At 49.2% G+C, this 23231-nt stretch overlaps 2 protein-coding genes across 3 annotated transcripts; one reads left to right on the forward strand and one right to left on the reverse strand.

Moving 5' to 3' along the window:
• Positions 1 to 77: 77 nt before the first annotated feature.
• RETSAT (retinol saturase) lies at positions 78 to 15136 on the forward strand. Of its 2 annotated transcripts, XM_027555555.1 has the most exons (11): positions 78 to 338; positions 2471 to 2653; positions 3070 to 3311; positions 4033 to 4234; positions 5335 to 5532; positions 7699 to 7818; positions 12102 to 12240; positions 12489 to 12598; positions 12674 to 12840; positions 13028 to 13187; positions 13392 to 15136. In XM_027555555.1, exons 1-11 carry the CDS (start codon positions 170 to 172, stop codon positions 13529 to 13531), a joined length of 1830 nt encoding a protein of 609 aa, XP_027411356.1. In that variant the 5' UTR covers positions 78 to 169; the 3' UTR covers positions 13532 to 15136. The 2 variants fall into 2 exon arrangements, with proteins under 2 accessions (XP_027411356.1, XP_027411357.1); XM_027555556.1 differs by lacking the exon at positions 5335 to 5532.
• Positions 15075 to 23016, reverse strand: TGOLN2 (trans-golgi network protein 2). Its single transcript, XM_027555561.1, has 4 exons — positions 22907 to 23016; positions 21884 to 22662; positions 19795 to 19878; positions 15075 to 19030 (listed from the first exon to the last, which is right to left on the reverse strand). The coding sequence occupies exons 1-4, from the start codon at positions 22950 to 22952 to the stop codon at positions 19025 to 19027; spliced, it is 915 nt and encodes a 304-aa protein (XP_027411362.1). The 5' UTR covers positions 22953 to 23016; the 3' UTR covers positions 15075 to 19024.
• Between the last annotated feature and the right edge of the window lie 215 nt (positions 23017 to 23231).

The raw sequence follows: 23231 nt of genomic DNA on the forward strand, positions 1-23231 counted from the left end.
GCGAGCGACTTCGCCTTTCCGCGAGCGACTTCGCCTTTCCGCGGGCTGATCAGCGGGCACGGTTGACTCCGCCTCCCTGGTGGGAGGACTATCTAACTGAGCGGAGCTGCGGCTCCAGACCCCAGGCGCTGTCCAAGCGAAAGAGTTGCCGGTACCCGGCGCCGGCGCTATGTGGGTGTCGCTGCTGCTACTGGCTGCGCTGCTGCTGGTCGTCCTCGGCAAAGTTTACAAGGGGCTGTTCTCAGGCAGCTCCCCGAACCCCTTCTTGGAGGATGTCCAACGGCCACCCGCGCCTCTGGTGACCGACAAGGAGGCCAGGAAGAAGGTTCTCAAGCAAGGTGAGCGGGGAGACACCCCGGGGACCTAGGCTGCTCCCGAGCATCCTCACGGGTTAGCGTTTCCCAGATGCAAAGTGCTGGAAGGGCATCTTTGCATGTATAGGCGCCCGCTTTAGAATCCACTCCTGGCGAGAGCCTTGGTCCCCGCAGGCCCAGGGAATCGTGGCCTCTGGGTCTCGGGCATCGTCCTGGGCGAGCCAAGTTCTTGTCATAGCCACACTCAGACCCTGCCGCTTGGTATAGCCATGGCTAACGGTTTAAACAAGAAGAGATCTTCCCTCCTCTTTGACTTTAAGACCGTAGCATTCTCACTTATCTTCTCCAGGGGTTCAAGGGCGTGGGAGAGCTACACAGAAACCTTTGTAGGAAATTGCATTTGGTTCATCACGGGATGTGACTGATAATGCTGGTCCCATAATCTTGCGGTTGAAGAGAGGCTCAGTGGGGTGCCTCGGGCTCAGAGCTCTTTGTTTACGGAGAATCTGCACTGTCATCTTTTAAAAAGTATTTGTGGGTTTCTTTTAGAGTTTAAAGAAAGAGTTCGGCTGCTTAATAAATAAAATAAAGACAGTATTGTTGTAAGTGGAAGGACTATTATTTCTGAAATCAGAGTTTTAACTGGACTCTGTCACTGTCTCTGTCGCAGAGAATCAAACAGGACTGAGCAACTGAACAACAAACAACAGTGATTTACTCTGTGAAAAAAGTGAAAGTAAAAGTGTTAGTCACTGTCCGACCCTATGCGACCCTGGTAGCCCTCCACGCCCCTCTGTCCATGGCATTTTCCAGGCAACAATATTGGAGTGGGTTGTCACTTCCTTCTCCAGGAGACCTTCTCCACCTAGGGATCAAACCCCAGTCTCCTACATTGCAGGCACTTTCTCTACTGTCTGAGCCACCAGGGAAGCCTGATGTACTGTGTAACCATTAGCAAGTCACTCCATTTATCTGGATTGGTCTAAAGATGAGATGATTAGTTTGTTTTTGAAACCAAGTGTTGATCTCTCGTAGTGGGTCATGATATCAATTTAGTGAGTTGCAACTAGCATTTTAAAATTCAGTCAAATGGAAAATATCAGTGTATCCTACATAGTTGTGCTAAGTATTGTGGAACTTCTTTATATTATATACTGATGTATGAAATGTATTTTTCACTGCAGGTCTTTTAAAAAATGTTTGAAAAGTTCAAAGTTTTTACCGAGTTCTCTGGCATCTTGAAAAATCCCAAAACTCAGTTCTTCTGGAGTGATCTTGAAAGAATAGATCTTATGTAGAAAGTGCCCATACAGCACCATGGGCTGTCCAGTTTGTCTTGTTTAGGTGCTTCCTCCTCGATCCCACATCCAGGCTTTCCCAGTGTGAAGGGGTGGTGCTGTGATTTCTCAGAGGAGCTCTGTCCTGCCTCTGTATCAAGATCTTTCAGAACCATGATTTGAGTGGGCTGCACCACTACTGCCTGCAGATCCTGCATTTTCTGAAGATAACCTGCTTGTGAATAGACTGTTGCATGAGCCACCATCCAGCCCCATGATACTCTTCTCTTGTCCCCCACCTCCTTGTTTTCTTTCTTCCCTAGCTCGGTCTCTGACTGCATTTATTATTCTTAGCCTGGATCATGGTCAGCACTTGTGTGTGTGTGTGATAGTTTATGAATTATTCTTTCCTTGCAAGTAGGGAAAATCCTCAGCTACATAGTGGTTTTGGTTAAATCAGTTCTGCTGCTGCTGCTGCTAAGTCGCTTCAGTCGTGTCCGACTCTGTGCGACCCCATAGACGGCAGCCCACTAGGCTCCTCTGTCCCTGGGATTCTCCAGGCAAGAATACAAGGAGTGGGTTGCCATTTCCTTCTCCAATGCATGAAAGTGAAAAGTGAAAGGCAGTCGCTCAGTTGTACCTGACTCTTAGTGACCCCATGGACTGCAGCCAGTTCAGATCAACCTAAATCACTTTGTTCAACCTTTCCCAGTGGGTCCTGAGTATGTCCTAGGTAAAATGTTTGAGATATTTTAGTGAGGAGCCCTGTGCCAAACTGCTCTAGAAATTTTTTGGAGCATCATATAAGCTAGAACATTCTGCCTTGCTTTCCACCTCATTGTCCTTTCATTGCGCTCTCCATCTCCTCCTTTGTTGCAGCTTTCTCCGTCAGCCGAGTGCCAAAGAAGCTGGATGTGGTGGTGATTGGCAGTGGCTTTGGGGGCTTGGCAGCAGCTGCAATCCTAGCCAAAACTGGCAAGCGAGTTCTCGTTTTGGAACAACATACCAAGGCAGGAGGCTGTTGTCATACCTTTGGAAAGAATGGCCTTGAATTTGACACGGGTAAGGCTGCCAAGGCAAAGGGGTGGGAGCAGGAGGTTTGGAGCAGCCGCAGTGGGACGATCCTGGGCTTTTCAGTGGTTTTGGAGGCCCAGGTTTTCTTTGCCCTGGGCACTGTTGGTCTGACAGCTTTCCTGCCCAAATTCCTTTAGAAAAATTCCAATCTGATCTCAGATGAAGGGAAAAGAAGTTAGAGACACACCACATGTATCTCCATGGTCTGACAGCTGTACCTGCTGAACTGGGCGGGGATCTAGTGGTTTCTGCTGCAACTCCCCTTTTCAGAAAGGGTGGGTACCCCCTCTGTGGGCGTGGGCTTGGCCTGTAGGACGCCTCTTTCACCTCGCTTCCTTGTTGGAGCCTTTCCAATGCTCAATTCCCTTATCTCTATCATGCCTTGTTTTTCTATTTCTCAACAGGAATCCATTACATTGGGAGAATGCAGGAGGGCAGCTTTGACCGTTTTATCTTGGACCAGATCACTGAGGGGCAGCTAGACTGGGCTGCCTTGTCCTCTCCCTTTGACATCATGGTACTAGAAGGGCCTGATGGCCGAAAAGAGTTTCCCATGTACACGGGGATGAAAGCCTATATTCAGGGCCTCAAGGACAAGTTTCCCCAGGAAGAAGCTGCCATTGACAAGTATATGAAGCTGGTTAAGGTAATACGGACATGTGTTATTCCCAACAAGGCTTACCTTCCTCATTAGTGGAGTGACGGGTGAGGGAGGCAGGAAGGAGGAACAGACATGTTTGTCTGGAACTCAGCCCAGGTCCGAGTTGACCTCTGTGCTCAGCCAGGCCCTCTCTCTGGAGCCTGGGCTCAGCAGCTGCCACTCACACTCTGGCCTGGCCAGGCTGGCTTCCATGTGGTTACATCTGTAACCCCTTTCATCTGTAACCTCACTTCATCTGAGACCAGATTGGAATTTTTCAAAAGGAATTTGGGCAGGAAACTGAAAAGCAAAAAAGGACTCATCTGAGGGGAGAATGGGAAAAAAAAGAAAAAAAAACTTAGAGTACAGAGTTTTACGATCCAAATTTAGCCAAGTTCTGCTTCCCTGATGGCTCAGCAGGCTCAGAATCCAGTGCAGGAGACCACCTGCAATGCAGGAGACACAGGTTGGATCCCTGATCCGGGAAGATCCCCTGGAGAAGGAAATAGCAACCCACTCCAGTTTTCTTGCCTGGAGAATCCCCATGGACAGAGGAGCCTGACAGGCTACAATTCATAGCTTGGAAAAAGTCGAACATGACTCAGCAGCGAAACCACCACCACCAAGTGTTGCTGGTCCCTTGGACTGTGCAGGCTGTTGGACAGGCAGTTCTGTCACAGCGGGTCTGGAGGTGAGCCCTGTTCCTCCCTGCTTACTCCCCTCCCAGGTGGTATCCCGTGGAGGCATTTATGCTGTCCTGCTGAAGATCCTCCCACTGCCCGTGGCTCAGCTCCTCACCAAGTATGGGCTGCTCACCTACTTCTCTCCGTTCCTTCGTGCATCCACCCAGAGCCTGGCTGAGGTCCTGCGGCAGCTCCCCGCCTCCCCGGAGCTCCAGGCTGTGCTCAGCTACATCTTCCCCACTTACGGTGGGTCCTGGCCTTGGGCCCTGGGAAGCCCCTGGCTCTTAGTCTTTCTTCCTGAGCCTGGTTTATTCAGTCGCTCAGTCATGTCCGACTCTTTGCGACCCCATGGACTGCAGCACGCCAGGCTTCCATGTCCTTCACTATCTCCTGGAGTTTGCTCAAACTCATGTGCATTGAGTCAGTGATGCCACCCAACTATCTCATGCTCTGTCACCCCCTTCTCCTGCCTTCAATCTTTCCGAGCATCAGGGTCTTTTCCAATGAGTTGGCTCTTTGCATCAGGTGGCCAAAGTATTAGAACTTCAGCTTCAGCATCAGTCCTTCCAGTGAATATTCAGGACTGATTTCCTTTAGGATTGACTGGTTTCATCTCCTTGCTGTCCAAGGGACTCTCTAGAGTCTTCTCCAGCATCACAGTTCAAAAGCATTTCTTTGACTCTGAGGCTGCCTAGCTAACTAAAGTGGAGCTGCTCACACTCCAGGTCCTCTTGAGCTTAGGGAAGAAATGCCTGTCTTCCTCCCTGCTGGATACCTTGATAAAAATCCCCCTCACCTGTGTCCTGGATGGTTTTCTTTCTAGTCCACACTCTCCTCCCTGGCAGCGTGGCAGTTTGCAGGGAGGTCATTCCCACTGGCCCAAGACCTGGAACACTCCCTGTTTGCCTGTTTGGATAGAAAGAGGCTGCCCTGAGAATCACTTGGATCCTGGGAGGCATAGACTCAGGTTGCGTGTTTTCTATTTTTTTTTTTTTGGTCACGCTATGCAGCTTGCAGGATTGTAGTTCCCCAACCAGGCATTGAATCCAGGCCCCCCACAACAGGGAAAGCACCTAGTCCTAACCACTGGACCACCAGGGAATTCCCAAAGGCTGCATGTTTTCTGACAGGAACCCGTGTTCCTTTTTTATTTTTTCATTGGAAGAAAATTACTTTACAATTTTGTGTTGGTTTCTGCTGTACAGCAATGTGAATCGCCATAATTATACATGTATCTCTTTCCTCTTGAGCCTCCCTCCTCTCCCCCCACCCCACCCCTCCCATGTTCTGCTCTGAATGGTGTTGCTGCCTGCTCTTGCCTCATCACCCCCTCCTTCCTTCTATAGGTGTGACCCCCAGCCACACCACCTTTTCCATGCATGCTCTGCTGGTTGACTACTTCTTAGGAGGGGCCTTTTATCCCCGAGGGGGCTCCAGTGAGATCGCCTTCCACACCATCCCTGTGATTCAACGGGCCGGGGGCGCTGTCCTCACAAGGGCCCCTGTGCACAGCATCCTGCTCGACTCAGCTGGGAAAGCCTGTGGTGAGAGCCCTGCATCGTCTTCACAGTCCTTGGCGTCGGTGGGAGAGACTGGGAGTGGAGAGCAAAGAAAGCACTGAGGGCAGAGACCTCCAAATAGGGGGTTACAGGCTGGAATCTGCCTCATTCTGGGGCTGCCTGGGAATAGCAATTGACATGGTCTGGAAGTGAAAAGGACACAGGAAGGATAAAGGGTGGTGTGGTCCCCAGAGAACAGTATTTCATCATTTATTCAATACAGACAAGTAGTTATCCTTTAATCCAGGAGTTCCTTGAGTGTAGAGGCGGTGTCTTTTTTATCTTTATGTCTATAGACTTTAGCACATACTGGAGCCCAGTAAATGTTTGTTCAGTGACTGATGGAGTGAGTTGTAACCTGGGTGCTCCATAGGGTGGTGTGGAGGCCGCCAGGATGCCCTGTAAATGGCAGAGTGGGGCTCAGACTCTACCTTGGCTCAGGTGTTTGCTGTCACCTGAGCAGAGAGTCAAAATTCCACCAAGGATAAACTCTGCAAGGAGAGGCTCTATGCAGGGAAGGGCTCTGGTAAATAGACAGACCATCTAGGGTAACTTCAGAAGCCTCGGCAAAGGGAGCAGAGAGAGGCCTGAAGGAAACAGGGCTGGTGTGATGGTGAATTCACCAGAGTAAGCATTCAAGAAGGAGGTAATGAGTGGGTGGCCCAAGGCACCCAAAAGTCAAGGGAGAAAAGGCCATCGGTGATGTTTGAGGACGTATCTGTAGAAGAGACTGCAAAGTTCCCAGCAGTGAGGCAGGGGTGGCCATCAGCTGTGCAAGACTTTCTCTCACAGTCACAAACCAGTTTTCCTTCCAGCCGTCAGGTGGTCTGTGAACCAAGGAGGGTTTATCATTGAATTAAATTCAGTTCTGGATATATTTATGTTTTTCACATGCTATGTGATAAAAGATGGAGATAAAAGATAAGTAAATCCTAATCTCTAACTCAAGAAGTTTCCAGTCTCAGAGGGCAGATGACTGAGATATAACCAAGGTGCCGCATGGAGGCATGAACTGAGGCTGGAGGTGGCACAGGATGGTGGGACAGGGACCCTCAGAGGGAGGTCGTGATAGAAGAGAGGAAGCTGGTCAGAGGGGAGAGGAGGTCATTCCAGGTCGGGGGAACAGAACGTGCAGAGGCACGGAGATATGAAAGAGCTGAGTTTCTTTTTTCTCTTTTTTGGCTGCACTGGGTCTCAGTTGCGGCACATGGAATCTTTGGTCTTCTTTGGTCAACTCTCATCTGTGGCATGTGGGATCTAGTTCCCTGACCAGGGATCGAACCTGGGCCCCCTTCATTGGCAGCTCAGTGTCTTAGCTACTGGACCACCAGAGAAGTCCCATGAGCTGAATATATTTAGGCATCTGAAAATGTTAGGTTGAATCATAAGAGTCTGTCACATTTCTAGGTTAAAAAAATGATTGACTGTCAGCCGTTGGGGGCTTCCCAGATGACACAGTTGGTAAAGGATCCATCTGCAATGCAGGAGCTGCAGGAGATGTGTGTTTGATCCCTGGGTCGGAAAGATCCTTGGAGAAGGAAATGGCAACCCACTCCAGTATTCTTGCCTGGGAAATCCCATGAACAGAGGAGCCTGGCAGGCTACAGCCCATGGGGTTGCAAAGAGCCAGACACAACTGAGCATGAATGCACACACATGCTATTTGCATATAGTCCTATCTAATAGTTTGGTGAAAACTGTCAGACAGTCAGAGATGAGGCTGGATCCACAGAAGGGAGCACATCACAGAAGGCTGATAGGAGGGTTTGGAGTTTAATTAGAGGTTGAGGTGTCACTGGAGGGTTTAAAAGAGAGTGTGTTGGAACCAAAAACTCTGGCAACAGTAAAGAAGGACCTGGCATTTTAATGAAGGCTATCAGCTCACGGGCTCTGTCTGGGTTAGTGTGGAGGTTGGCTGGTGGCTAAAGAGAAGAGCTCCCATATCAGATAGAGAGAGAGCTAGAAAGCCAGTGGGGACTGTGGGCCTTTTGGGCCTTGTAGGCAGTGCTTTGGGCTGATCCCTCACTCTGCAGTTTTAGCTGGGGCCTACCTGCCTGGGTCAGTGTGGGAGAGATGGGGTTGGGTAGGAATGGGGGCCTTTCTTGTCTTCTTGGAGTGCACAGAACCTCAGCTAAGCTCTTGTGCCTGCAGGTGTCACTGTGAAGAAGGGTGAGGACCTGGTGAACATCTATTGCCCCATCGTGATCTCCGACGCGGGATTGTTCAACACCTACGAGCACTTGTTGCCAGAGCAGGCCCGCTGTCTGCCAGGTAAACAAATGAGTTGCGTGGCTCTCCTCCGAGTGCCCTGGACCTGCCCTCTGCTTCCAGCTGACTCAGCCTGGCTGATGCTTCCCCCAGCATCAGGGCTGCCCTTTGACCCTCCTTAGGCAGAAAAGGTGAGCACACCAATTTCTATTAATAACATCTATCCCCAGCAGGCCTCTGTTTAGGGGGTGGGATAACTTCCTTTGTCCTGCATCTTCCCCAAAGACCCTTTAGTTTTTATCTCTCATTTCATCCTTGGCAGATTTACACCCTTTCCCCTGATAACCTTAACTGCGTTTCCCTTTCCTCTTTCAAGTTTCCAGTCCCAGTTGCCCATTTCTGGTTTCCTTTGACCTTAGATCATCTCCCTGATAGTTAATGATGGTGGATTGAGTCTTAAAGGAATGGTTCCTGGGTTTTTCATTAAGTTTGCCATGTGAATTCTGCTTCCTTCCTTAATTTCGTACTTGTTTGGTGTGGGGAAGTCTGGTCTGACATTGCTGTTAAGGGAAGGGAAGGCTGGAGTGGAGACGAAGGTCTTGATATCGTTGCTGTGGGCCTTATTTGGGACCTAAGGTTATGTTTTCCTGCCTCTGCAAGGAACCAGCTTTGTATTGGTGCTGAGGCTGCAGGGGTACCCTCCTGGATTCTTCTCCTGGAGCCCTGCTCTCAAAACCTGGGACCCAGATAGAAATAAGCCTGAGTCCAGTCATCTCTGGGTTTCCCAGGTGGCTCAGTGATAAAGAATCCATCTGCCAGTGAAGGAGATGCAGGAGACTCGGGCTCAATCTTTGGGTGGGGAAGATCTCCTGGAGGAGGAAATGGCAACCCACTCCAGTATTCTTGCTGGGATAATCCCATGGACAGAGGAGCATGGTGGGCTACAGTCCATGGGTTTGCCAAGAGTTGGACATGACTGAGCACACACACACATGCCAGTCATTTCTACTGCAGGCCGTGTCCAAAAATAAAAGCCTGTGGTTTTGTGTGGGGAGCCATGTCTGTGTGCGAGCTTTACCTTTGTCCTTGCATCTGATCCTCAGCTGCTGGGTAGAGCTCATGTTGATGGCAGGGGAAATGGAGGCACGTAGGTGAATCGCTGCCCAAGGCCCACCCAGCTGGAGGCAGCCAAGTGGAGAGGAAGAGGCTGATGTTTCTGACTCCTAAGCCTGGATTCCTGGTCCCCTCTGGGCTGGAAACGTGGGGCTTCCAGAGAGAAGGCCTTACTAGAAGGAGGAGGAGAGCAGATCAGCTCCCAAGGGACAGAGTGGCTGAGCCAAGGTTAGCTGGGGCATCACCATTTGGAAATGGAGCTGGCAGCTCCCAATGTGATTGAGGGATGGAGGCCGCTGGCCGGGAAGGGGCCAGCGATCTAGGAGGGGGAGAGAGAGGTCTGTGTCCAGGCCTCTGGCTGGGGTGGGAGGTGGGGAGTAAGAGTAGCCCAAGATGCGTTTGGGATGGAAACCTTGGTGGAAACCTGAGGAGGAGCCTAGAGCCCAGTACAAGGAGCATCCACCCTGGAGGGTGGGCCCGCCGCTGCTCTTGGGGAACCCGGGAAAGAGACCCAGTAGAAAACTGAGGTCTTGGCTTTCCTGGTCGGCGAGAGGGTCGGCGGCTGTGACTGTCTCTGGGGTACAGGACGTGTACTTGGGAAACAGGCCCTCAGCCCTTTGCCTCCTTTCGCTGGGCCTCGGCCAATGTCCAGTGCCAGCAGAGGCCTTCCCTCTCTCAGGCTGGGTGAGCTGTGTGGCCTGAGGCAGAGACCGCCCAGTGGCCTTTGGTACTTCCAGCCTCCCTCTCTCCCAGGAACTTTGAACCCTGACGCTGTCTCCTAATGGCCCTGGCCCTCATCAAGTGCACGTCCTCAGGTGACAAAAAATCCATGAGAAAGAGAATGCAAATAAATGACATGGAGTAATTGGAGGGACACCTAAAAAAAAAAAAAAAAAAAAAAGCGAAAGTATTTTCCTGCCTAGAATGATTCCTAGTTCCCTTTGAATCTAAAAGGCATTAAGAACATAATTTGTTTTTTGTTTGTTTGTGTGTGCTCAGTTGTGTTTTGCTCTTTGCAACCCCATGGACTATAACCTGCCAGGCTCCTCTGTCCATGGGATTCTCTTGGCAGGAATACTGGAATGGGTTGCCGTGCTCTCCTCTAGGGAATCTTCCCCACCCAGGGATTGAACCTGAGTCTCCTGTGTCTCCTGCATTGGCAGGTGGATTCTTTACCCTAAGCCACATGTGTAAAGAACATAATTTCTTTTACACTTAATGGTCATACAACCTAAGTGAATAAGGAAAGGACCCTATGAGGGAGTTCTGTATTTTCTGGAAACTGCTTTCTGTGTTTAGAGATACAGGGGAAGATTACTCTTATATTTGTGGGCTCTCCTTGTTCCAGCTAGTTATTGTTTAGTCCCTAAGTCGTGTCTGACTCTTTTGTGACCTCATGGACTGTAGCCTACAGGCTCCTCTTTCCATGGGATTTCCCAGACAAGAATACTGGAGTGGGTTGCCATTTCCTTCTCCAGGGGATCTTCCCAACCCAGAGATCGAACCTGGGTCTCCTGCATTGTAGGCAGACTCTTTGCTGACTGAGCCACCAGGGAAGCTCCACCTTAGTCAACCTCTGGCCCCACCGAAAGACAGTACATGGTTTTGACTTGGTTATTCCACTCCTACCTTCTTTCCCACCCCCAAATTCTATTTTGGTCACATGGTGCTGGATGCAAAAACAAAAAAGGGAGCTTGCCCCTCCTTCACTGGCAGGTACAGCTTCCACTGCTCACATGCATCTCAGCCCTGAGGACAGTCTCCTGTGCCAGCACCCTCCGCCCTCCTCCTGCCTGAAGGACCGGCCACCCCTCCCAAGTGGGAGCTGGATGAATCCCAGTTTGAGAACCTTTCAGACAGTGGTGGCAGTGATGCTCAACCGAGAGGCCGCAGAGACTCCTGGGATTCCTGATGTTTCCAGCTGTTTGGGGTAGAGATTCTGACAGTTCTGTCTCTGTATCAGAGATGGAAACAGGATATCTTGTGGCCTTGGGGACAAGGCAGTGCTGGTTGGGGTCGAGAGTATGGAGGTGAGGTGGTCAGACCGAGGGAGTCTTTGTGAATAGGAGTGCCTTTCTTAAATTCTGGGGCTGAGCTTGGACATTATTGAGGATGTTTTGAAGAGGACATTTGTTTGAGCGAGGAACACTCACTGACAAAATAAGTAAAGGAGCTGAGGCTGGTCTGGAGCAGTAGGGTTTGGTCTCATCATTGTGTGACTGATTTGAGACCCAGGGTTCTTTTAATTGATTTTTTTATGGAATATAGTTGCTTTTCAGTGTTGTGTTACTTTCTGCTGTAGAACAAAGTGAATCAGTTATATGTACACATATATCCCTTCGTTTTTAGATTTCCTTCCCCTTTAGGTCACCACAGAGCACTGAGTAGAGTTTCCTGTGCTATACGGTAGGTTCTCGTTAGTTATTTATTTCATGTGTGTGTGTGGGGCAGGGCGGGGGGTAAGTTAGTCGCTCAGTCCTGTCCAACTCTTTGTGATCCCATGGACTGTGACCTGCCAGGTTCCATGGACAGAGGAGGGAGCCTGGCAGGCTATAGTCCATGGAGTTGCAAAGAGTCGGACATGACTGAGGGACTAACATTTTCACTTTTATCCATTAGATGGTTTGTATTCAACTTAATACTGAAGCCAAGGCTTGTAACAGACTGCTGTTCACAGCCGTGGCCTTTGTCATGTGGAGCCCTGTCCTCTGCTCGTATTGATTTATTGGCTGCACTGGTCTTTGTTGCTGCACGCAGGCTTTCTCCAGTTGTGAGCAGGGGCTACTCTTTGTTGTGGTGCACAGACTTCTCAGTGCAGTGGCTTGTTTTGGAGCATGGGTTCTAGAGCACAAGCTCAGTAGTTGTGGCACACAGGCTCTGAGGTATATGGGATCTTCCCCAACCAGGGGTTGAACCCATATCCCCTGCATTGGCAGATGGATTCTTTACCACTGGATCACCAGGGAAGTCCCTGCTCTTAACTTAGACATTAAGGTGACAATGGGACCATGACACAGATGCTGTGAATGGCTCAGGGAGCTGGCCATCTCTGCTTCTCAAGGCATTCAGAGCAGATGTCTGGGGCCATGGCCATCACAGGCAGGAGACTGAGGAGCAGGCCGAGTTGTCCAAACAGCTGAGGCTGCAGATGAGGCGAGTGGGTGTCTGCTGGCTCCCGGGGTGGTGGCAGATCTTGGTGGTCTCCTTTTCACGGCCCTCCTAACCGTCTGCAGGTGTGAAGCGGCAGCTGGGGATGGTTCGGCCCGGCCTGAGCATGTTCTGTGTCTTCATCTGCCTCCGAGGCACCAAGGAGGACCTGGGGCTGCCGACCACCAACTACTATATTTATTTTGACAAAGACATGGACAGGGCGTAAGGCATGGGTGTACATGTGCAGGAAGGGTAGCAGCCTGGTCCCCCAGAGCCACAGATGCTAGGGGGGAAGCAGCAGGATATAGGATGGGAGGAGATGGGCAAGAATCTACTCTGAAAGGACTTTTTCCCACCTGGGCTGTGCCTTGGCTTCATCCCTTGGGGGCACCTGGGGATAAGCTGTGCTCGGGGTGGGGCTGGTGGCTGTGGGGGACATGGCCAGGGCCAACAGCCCCTCTCCTCCCCAGGATGGAGCACTATGTCTCTCTGCCTGGGGACAAGGCCGCCGCGCACATGCCCCTTCTCTTCATTTCCTTCTCGTCGGCCAAGGACCCAACTTGGGAGGACCGGTACCCAGGTGAGGCTTGATGTGCTGGGGGCTGGGGCTTGGGTCGGGAGGGGCGGCAGCAGTGACCTGGCTCTGTGTCCCCAGACCGGTCGACAGCGATCATCCTAGTGCCCACCTCATACGAGTGGTTCAAGGAGTGGCGGGACGAGCCCCAGGGAAAGCGGAGCAGTGCCTACGAGAACCTCAAGAGCTCCTTTGTTGAAGCCGCTGTGTCGGTCTTCCTGAAGCAGTTCCCACATCTGGAGGGGAAGGTAGGAGGGCAGAGTTGGTGGTCGGTGCATCTCCGCCCCTTGTATGGGGCTGGGAATGAGGCCTGGGGTGACTGAGCTCCAGGGGAGCCTATGCTGGCTGGCAGCTCGTGCAGGGGCAGGGAAAGAAGAGGTGAGGGTCTCACAAGGTCCCCCTCCCACTCTTCGGCCACCTCTTTTGCCTCTTCAGGTGGACAGTGTGACTGGAGGGTCCCCACTGAGCGTTCAGTTCTACCTGGCGGCTCCCCAGGGGGCCTGCTACGGGGCTGACCATGACCTGGGCCGCCTGCATCCTGGTGCAATGGCCTCCATAAGGGCCCAGAGCCCCATCCCGAACCTCTACTTGACAGGTATGCTGAAGGCCCCATCCTGCCAGGAAAACTGGGACCCTGGGCCTGTCAGTCAGTCCTCTGTTTCTGTTGCCTTGGTGGCTGAGGACCCTGGTCCTGGTCTGAAGGCATCTCTGTGGCCCTGGCTCAGGGGCCAGTCTCCCCACTGCCCTGCTTGGAGGTGGGGCGGGGGGATGCTCACAGGCCTCCACTGTTGTCTCCCAGGCCAAGATGTCCTCACCTGTGGGTTGACTGGAGCCCTGCAAGGGGCCTTGCTGTGCAGCAGTGCCATCCTGAAGCGGAACTTGTACTTAGACCTTTGGAAGCTTGGCTCGCGGATCCAGGCCCGGAAGAAGAAGAATTAGTTGGCTCAGGGAGGAGTCAGAGGAACTGGCACATCCCCTGCCTCACCTGTGTTTTTCTGCATTAGTTCCTTAATCACGTAAAGCACTCTAACTATTGTTTCTCATTTCTGGATACAGGTCCAACACACAGATCTAGCATAGATGGTGGTTCTTAAACTGAAGCTCTTTCACACCTTTTAGAACATGCTGTTCCTACAAAACGCCCAGCGTGGGCTACTGACGTGGGTGGCTTTCATGGCCTGTCAAGCTGCGCTCTGCATCCCACACCCATACCTCCTAAGTCTGAGCCATCAAATGGATTATTCTCATCAGGTGGCTAGAACCCTCGAGAGCATGGGTCAGCTGGAGCAGGGGGGGTCCTGTTGGCCTGAGGCTTCTCCTCCCGTTCCCCCTTAGTGCCTCAATGCAGGAGTTCTACACGACAGAGAGGTGTCTGGTGAGCATGGTTTGGCTTGTAGTTCCACAGGCTCAGAGGATGCAGATCCTATTTTTCTGGTTCCAGTGGCTCTTCTGAGAGTGTGGGGAAACTCCTGTGATATGGTCCATGTGGATGTGGGGGCTGGCAGTGGACAGGACGTGTTAGTTAGCAAGGTATATACGTTATGGGAGAACATCCAATTCGTATGCAGCTGGGGCCTAGGCTTCCTTTTGATTGGAGTCACGCTGGGTTCTCACTGTGTCAGCACCAGGATACCCTCCCAGACCTCAGGGCCTGAGCACCAAGGTGCAGCTTCCCAAAATACACAGCAGTCAGGGCAGAGGCCTAGAAAGACAGCTTCACTGGGGTTGACACAGGCAGAAAGCATTCCAGCCAAGGGTACAGCAAAGGACAAACACTGGGCGGTAACGAGTCTATTATGACGAGCAGCCCAGTTACCTCTGACCTAGAACCAGGGCTGCCTGGTGAGGAGGAATGGGGTTGGAAGTAAGGATCAGGTCATGGAAAGTTACAGAATGTGTGCAATGCCTGGGAATGCATTTCCAGTGTGTTGGAACTGACATGGGGATCGGGTGGGAAGGTGAGTGAAGGTGCTAAAGGTTAACCAAAAAAAAAGACCTTTTCCTTACTAACATGCCTTATGTCAGTCAATTTTAATGCAGTACTAATAACCTTAATATTTTAGAGGGGGATTAAGAGGTACAATATAATCATTAATACTAAAATAACTTCATATGGGGACAAATGATTATAGACTTATTGTGATCAATTTTGTAATGTATACAAATGTCAAATCACTGTGTTGTACACCTGAAACTAATACAATGTATATCAACTATACTTTTTTTAAAAAGAGGAAAAAATTAAATTTAATAATTTTATAGCTCTAATATTTGAAATTTGTTTTGGTTTCTATGCAGAGATACAAAACTACGTGGTGATGGCATTCACAGAAACTCAGTAAAACATTATATGGAAAAATACTTATCGTTGGACCAAATAAGCTTTAAAGAAATAAATCATCATTAAATTACAATAAGAAAAATAAAACTGCAAAACAGTGGTATTCTGCTAATTGGGTGAACAAAAAAGAAGGGAAACAACTTCAGCAATCAACCATTTATTGAACACTTTAAAATTCTGAATTAAAGGAATACCAAAGAGTGTGAGGAAGCTGGTTTTGTTGGCAGCTTGAAACCTGATAAAGCTCAGACCCAATGCCTTTATGAGGAGTTTCAAGATTGGGGTATTTGGGAAATCCATATGTGACTTCATGGAATTGGGCTGAGATTCAGTCTTAGTTCTTGACGTACAGTTAAATTTGAGAAATCTCTCCCCAGGTTTCCTTCTTAAGCAAGGCAAGGCCAGACACAATGGTCCCACCCAGAATGTTTAGGAGATAGCTGGCAGAAGTACAGGGTCTGGTGCAGAGCGCTCTCCTCCCTGCTCAAATGGTTCAGAACATGTGCAAGGCTTGCCAGCTTTCATCTCACATGCAGCAGCATTCCACATATAGTCACCCTCCCAAAATAAGGGGCAGGCTTGTGAATTAAATGTGAAGTGGGAGGAGGAAATGAGAATCCCTACTGGGAATTTGAGAGGTTTAGGGGTCTGTCACCAAGTTTCACGAAAAGCCATCACGTGGCAAGAAATGTGAGTGTACATAGCTAGTTGTCAGGTCTTTACGAGTTAACTTAGCCTTTTTAGGTAGACTCTTCAAATGATTCTAAAGCACAGATTCCTCCAAATAGAAACCACTCTTCAACCAAAAACTGGGCGGCAAAGCACAGAGCTGACTGGATAGGGCACCTCTCCTGCCTGCCCGCGCCCCACCCCAGCTAGAGAGATCCTCCCACTACCACCAGCTCACCCTCATCTACACAATCTCTAGGAAAACACGCTTCAAAGAGTATCTTCAAGATGACAGTGACCCAGAAAACAACTTTTCCTTTGGTGTGGGAGATTTCTTTCAGTGCAATTTCTAAAGTGAAACTTAAACTCGACCGTATTCTTTCACAAGAAATCGTCCTGTTCTGAGTCTTAAAAAGTGAAGCTACATGGACTCCACAATACGTATGCGTCCACCTGGTGCCAACCTGCTCTCGGTGCCTGAAACCAATCTTGCTTTCTGCTCTCCTCCTTCCTAGCAAAATCCATCAATAAGGGCAGCAACCGGCAGACAGAAAGCGGTGTGTGAGGCCTCAGAAAGGTCACAGCCAGATGTCCTAAAGAAAGAACACGTCTCCTTTGTGAGGAGAAATGAACTCAGGTCCCCAGGGACTGCCCTTTGTGAGGCAGATATGCAGATGATGCCACGGGCGCTCCCGCGAGGAGCTTCATTTTCTTGGGGAGACCAGACAGAGATGTCAGATACTGACTGCTCTGCTCTGCTTTAGTTCCAAAATGCATGAGTGAGATTGTGTTTACTGGAGTAAAACAGAAAGAGCTGATCAGGTGGGGTGGGGGATTAGGCAGGTGCATGGGCAAACTGGAGCTGGGGCCTGAAAAAACAGGTTTTTGGGGAGGCAAAGGAAAGAAGAGAAGGGAGTGTGCCCTAACTGAAAATCAGCCACCAAAAGCCAGGGACTGGAGAACGTATCAAGGATGTCGAGGCCTGATGGTTGCCTGACAAGAGGGGCCTTAGGCCCCGGGAGGATGCAGAGAAAGACGGGCAGGACAGCATCAGCCTGCAGAGCTGTAAACACCAGGGTCCATGAACTTGATTCTCAGAGCCACGAGACAGAAGCTTCAGAGCACTCTGGTCTTTACACACACGAGGAAGTGGACAAGAGATCAATGAAGGTGGCTCCTAGGGGAAAAAAAGATCCAGAAGGGTAGTGAAGTGGGTGGGGGTGTGGGGCAGGGAAGCAAGGAAAATGAAGAGCAAGACTGTAGCTAGAGATATTTTTCTTTTTAATGGATAGGACTTTTGTGCCAAGAGATAAAAATGTCAGCTTGGAGTCGAGATGATCAAAAAGACTGGGCAATTGAGAGGGGCAGCTTAATGTGTAGAAGAAGAGAAATTCTGTTTCAGTGACAACAGGTTGACAAGCTGGAATGTTCACCACACGGCAGGACAGGGTTCTCTGGGAACTAGGCTGAAGACAGAAACTTGGGAGTCACTTATCCAGAGGCTAAAGAATGAGTAAGTTTCTGAGGAGACAAAGGGATAGACCTGTCTTTGCAGGCATTCTCCCCCACCAGCACAGGAAAAGGAAAAGGGAGTTCTCAGAAGCCAGGCCACAAAGACCACAAGAGGAGAGGTTGAATTTGGATGGTCTAAGTGTCCAATTCTATTCAGGGCAAGACTAAGCTTTGAGAACAAGCCACTGGATTTGGTGATCTGAACCTCTGGGAAAACATTCTTGGCAGAAAGACAGAGACTAATGAGTTTGTAAAGGTTATGAGGAGGATGAATGGCAAGGGAACTGAAGCTATACTTTCTTGAGAAGCTGAACAGCAGAATGGACCACAAACAAGATGGATGGGAGCAGAGAATCTGGGCACACAGATAGGTGGCAGGAAAATGGTGCCAGTGGAAGACAGGCAGAAATAGAAAACACCAGAGGGGAGGAAGAAAGGCAGGGAAGAGGGAGACAAGAGAAGGAAATAAAATAACCATGGTCTTAGGGGATGATGCCAAGAGTCTTCAGTCCTCACCTTTACAAATGTCACCTGCAGAGGATGAAAATCTCCACTCAGTCATGGGCTGTTTTAAGTGAGGTGGAAGATACCATGACAAACACTATGGCCCCTTCTTCCACCAGACTTCTTCAACAGCCTAGAACTCACCCTCTTCCTCTCTCACTTCCCACTTTCTTAAATTTCCCTGAGATTAGCTATTCTCTCTGTTTCTTCTTTGCAGAAACAACTCTCCTTAGGCTCTCTATAATAGGGTAGTACAACAGTTAAATGAAACTTCAAACAACAGTCTGATCTAGGAGGCTACCCTTGGTTACCCCCAGGGAATTCTCTAAATTTCTTAAACTTTAATAACCCCTGACATGGGACAGAGTGGGAATTTTTACTAATTAGCCTTACCATTTTATATCAGATAAGAGGACCCTTAACTAGATTTAGGTAAACAAGGGACTATAATCAGTTTGTAAATATAAGTAAATACAAATATTTTAGGCAACAAAGGCAAAGTAAGAATTTGTGGGAATCCTGTTTCTTAAAAGTCCTCTAAAAAAATGCAGACCCAAACCAAATGGTCCTACATGCCTTCAAAGCATGAACTCAACTCTACTTCAGAAAGTTCCTGTAAGGATGGTAAGCAGGCATAAACACAATGTTTCGATAATCGTTAACTGTTATTTTTAAAACATCTGTGACAGGGAACAGTGGCTTTAAGCTTTCCTCCCAGAATCCCCGAGTTCAGTTTTCTGCTCAGTACAACCAAATGCAAGTGGATTCACTTTGTCTTAAGTGATAGGAAACTGTCAGAAGAGCATGAAGAGCTTGCATTAGGCAGGCTGGACTCGAGGGCAAGAAAGCCCATTTTGTAGCTGCTGTTTCGGTTTGCTGCTGGAGACTTTGAAGAAATTCGTGTTCACAGGAGCCCTCAGGCCATCAGCAGTTACTACCTTCTATATCTTTTGTGGGGTACACATCCCCACAAAGGAAAAGGCCTTGGTAGCAATGGGCCTTAATCTGCAGTTTTCTCCTAGGCCCTCGAAAGTAAATAGTGTTGAGTGCAATGGTGTTTTCAAGGGCTAACCACCTTCAACCCAAGGCCCCCGGCAGGGCACCTACCCAGGGCCAGGATCTCCCTTTGGTCACAGCTGGGTGCCCACATGCTCCTCCACTCACACTCAGAGGGGGACAGCCTGGAAGACACCAGCATAAATAAGGGGAACACAGGAGGACAAGGTTGCCAAAGTGCAGGTGCAAAATCTAAAGCAACCCCCCTTCCCCACCACCTCTGCTAGCCCTGACTTGCCACCAAACCCTGGAGGAGGGGGTGTCTCTTAGGTCACAGTGTTTTTCTCTTCATTCTTCTTGATTTAGAGACAAATCAGCAGGGAGGACAAGGTTCTCAAGAACAGAAAAAATCAAATCTGAAACGAGAGCAATACAATCCATTGGTAACTTTCATCTGTTTTCATCTGTTTTTATATCTTACTGCTGGGATGATGGGGCAGGGGCTGAGGCTGAGGGGAAGAGATCTCCTAGAATTTTCGGTTCAGAGGAAAAATTCAAAATGAAGACAAACTGACCCTCACTGTACAAAAAACAATCGATAAAATAAAAGCTTTTAATACCAATTCTCAGGGTGAGTCAAATGCCTGTGAAAACTTGTGAAGTGCTGGTCGAGTGTGAAAAGTATAGGCAGAGAGTCGAGGGAGTTGCTCTGAGGTCTTGATTTTCCCAGAAACTAAGGGGGAAAAGATCACGTGTTTTGGGACTTCCCAATGGGATTGCACTGGTCCAATGGTTAAGACACTGCCTTCCAATGCAAGGGTGCAGGTTCGATCCCTGGTTGGGGAGCGAAGATTCCCACATGCCTCCGCCAAAAAAACCAAAAGAAATCCAGAAGCAACACTGTAACAAATTCAATAAAGACTTTTAGAAAAAAAAATATCACAGTGTTTCTGGGTCTGAGCTTCCTCATCTACTGAAGGAAGATGATGTTGTAGAGGTCCTGAGAATCTTCTAACACTAACACTGCAGACATTTTTACAGGGGATGTCTGTATGCTGTGGTCTGAGAAGGGCAGAGGCAATGGCAAACAGCACCCCCAGAATCAGCTGCTGCCGCTATACCAAACACAAGCCCATGGCTAGGTGCATCTGAGATGGCGTATTCCTCCCTCCTCTCTCACCTTCTGGTCCAAACGTTGGTAGTCAGTAGCCTTTGGCCGCCGTGTAACTTTGGATCTTTTTCCTTCCAGGACGAAAGCTATAATCTGGGGAAAAAGACAAGACAGTGATTAACAAGTGACTTTATGGTGACAGATTTCAGTCTCTGAAATTAGAGGTAATCACCTGGCGGCCCATTTGTTAATGATCTTGACAGCAAAAAGAGTAGACCATTCACAGAAAGGCCCTACTGACAATTATAAGGAGGACAGGGCCTAGTTACATCAGAATCCTTTATCCTAAACGGAAATGACAGGTGCAGGACAGCTGTTCTAGGCTCTAGCCAGCTGGAGTCTATGTGATTTACTCAAGAGAACGCAGCCTATTTAAAAGCAGAAACATCACTCTGCTGACAAAGATCTGTATAGTCAAAGCTATGGTTTTTCCAGTAGTCATGTATGGATGTGAGAGTTGGACCATAAAGAAGGCTGGGTGCTGAAGAATCGATGCTTTTGAACTGTGGTGCTGGAGAAGACTCCTGAGAGTCCCTTGGACTGCAAGATCGAGGCAGTCAATCCTAAGGAAAATCAACCCTGAATATTCACAGGAAGGACTGGTGCTGAAGCTGAAGCTCCAATACTTTGGCCACCTGATGCAAAAAGCCAACTCACTGGAAAAGACCCTGATGTTGGGAAAGATCGACGGCAGGAAGAGAAGGGGGTGACAGAGGATGAGATGGCTGGATGGGATCATAGACTCAGTGGACACGAGTTTGAGCAAACTCTAAGAGATTGTGAAGGATAGGGAAGCCTGACATGCTGCTGTCCTTGGGGTACAAAGAGTCAGATAGGACTTGGTGACTGAACAACAACACAGTGAAAAGAACTGCCAACTCCTCCCCAACTGAGACTCTTCCAGGCTAAGCAAGTCCCCCTTCTTTTATCTTAATATCAAGCAATAATTACTTCTAATCTGCAAATGTACTCTTTCACCCCACACTTTACTTCATCTGAACCTTACCACTCTCATTTCATACTTAAGGTTACTCTCCATGATAAGCACTCGGATGTAGAGTAAAGAATGTACCTTCAAAATTTTTTTTTCATGGCCACATTCATGTGGCATTGGGGATCTTAGAACCCCAACCAGAGATCAAACCTGTGGCCCCTGCAGTGAAAGCATGGAGTCTTAACCCCTTAACTGTCAGGGAATTCCCAGGAATGTACCACTTCTACTAAATGTCTTCTCTCATTTCTCACAGATCTAGGCCTTTTGACTATCATGAATTGAACCCTTCAATTTTAGTCAGACTATTAGAAACTATTAAATTCTTAGGGCTCATAAGAAATGCAATCATTTGGGAAGAATCTGAAAATGAATATATATAAAAAACTGAATCACTGTGCTGTACACCTAACACAACATTGTAAATCAACTACACTTAATGTTTTTTTACATTTCAGTTAAAACAAAAAAAGAAATGCAATTATTTTGTCATTGGGAGTCGTTACTAAGCAACACAACAAACCCTGCTGAAGTAAAAGATGAGTGTATTCATGCAATTTCTGGCCTTTCTTCTAATCAGAAACTCAGCTGCAGAACATAGACCCCTGAGCGCTCTGCTGCTGGTATTGAAGACTCTGTAACCATTCTTTCTGTTCCTGCGGATGGAAGACAAACGCTTGGGAGAGGAAGCTAGAAATAAGACAGGAAGCACTGAAAACAGGAAGATCACTGCTTTAACTACATACAAACTGTCAGGTCCTCAGGTCCTCCTCAGGATGTGAGAGATTCTAAGTTCCAAGATTATGGGAGGAGACTTTCATTTGGGTCAAATCATAATAATGTCCTAAGCTTCAAACGTGATGCAACAGCAGAGGGCACTCAGAGGAAACAGATGTGAAAACAAATGATTTCTAAAACAAAGGGAAAAAAAAAAAAAGAACCCTAGAAAATCCAATAGAGAACCCTGGCAGGATCTCAGGAGAAAAAACGGAAGTTTGTTTCTTAAATTCCCAGGGCTTACTGGCTGATGAGTGATGGATACTCACACATCAGGCTTTCTGGGTGGAGGAAATCCCACTCCTCCTCTTAAGGGCATTCTTGCCTTACCTTCCGCTTATTGTGGTAGGCGATATAGAGGGCAGCGACGAGAATGGCTGCTGTCACCAGATACGCAAAAAAGTGGCTGCTCTCTGCACTGGCATTTCCAAGCTTATCCTTATAAAGGTCATCCTTTTTACTCCAAGTATTCGAAAGTGTCCCTTCACGGTTCTCCCTGGAGGCAGGGCCAACCATTTCTTTCTCTTCTTTGGGTGGTGCGTCTTCCTCTGGCTCTGTATCCCCTTCTTCAGTCTCCTTGGGCTCCACATCTTCAGTTAGTTCTAAGGGCTTACCTTCTCCCTCCTGCTGGGGAGAAGAGGGGTCTGCCAACACTTTTCCCCCAGGTTCAGTTCTGGAAGTCTGCAGAGCTTTGCCAGTTACTGTGTTTACGTGAAGCTTGGTGGACTCCTTGTTATCAGAAGAGGGGCTGGAGACCAACTTGTTGGATTGGTCTCTGGGGGAACTGCCAGGGTCGGCTCTCCCGGGGTGCTGCTTGGTTCCCGAATTGTCACTGCCGGTTTCCCCAGGGTGCTGCTTAGCTCCCGAATTATCAGAGTGGGTTTCCGAGGGGCGCTCCTTGGCTCCCAATTTGTCGAAGCCGGTATCCGCCGGGCGCTTTCCCGAATTGTCAGGGCCGATTTTCGCGTCGGTCTGATTTAGAAAGGTTTGGTTACTGTTTTCTTGCCCAGACTGAGCGATCAAGACGTGCTCCCTGGAGCTTCCTGCAGAAGCCTGATCGTCCTTCGGAGCGGCTGTTCCGGGAACTGGAGCAGAACTGAGCAGTAAGCCTGAAACAGAGAAACTATCTGGCTGAAGAGAGGTACTCGGGGAGAAAGGACTCCTCGGAACGTTACAACGGGCAAACGGGAGGGGAGTGCTGGCGAGCGGAGAGGTGGCGAGGTTCGGGCAAGCAAGAAGTGAGGTCAGGGGCCGATAGGCCACGGTGAAGATGACGGGCCCCGGGGCGAGAGTGGGATTACTGGGGGCTGGTCTTGGGACTGCGGTGGGGTGGGGGCGGGGGGAAATTCTTACCTGGTGCCGCGACGCTCAGTAACACGAACGCAACCAGGAACCGCATCCTGCACCGACTGCGCTTCCTTCCCCTAATGCTCTCGCGAGATCAGCACGCTGGCTTAGTGTTATGTCCCGCCCCTTCCTGTGTGCGTCGCCGCAGCCACACCCACGCAAGGGGCAGAGATTAGAAAAAAGCCCGGAAAGCTGGGGTTCCGCTATTTCATCCGAACTGTGACTGCTTTTCTTGGTGGTGGGGCTGTATTGTTGCGTGTAGAAGGCGTATTTGTCTTTTCCTGCTTTCTTAGCTCCGCAGCGGCCGCTACAAACTTAGTCCCCGTTTCCT

The sequence above is a fragment of the Bos indicus x Bos taurus genome, chromosome 11 (assembly GCF_003369695.1).
Source record: "Bos indicus x Bos taurus breed Angus x Brahman F1 hybrid chromosome 11, Bos_hybrid_MaternalHap_v2.0, whole genome shotgun sequence".
NCBI classification, from domain to species: Eukaryota; Metazoa; Chordata; class Mammalia; order Artiodactyla; family Bovidae; genus Bos; species Bos indicus x Bos taurus.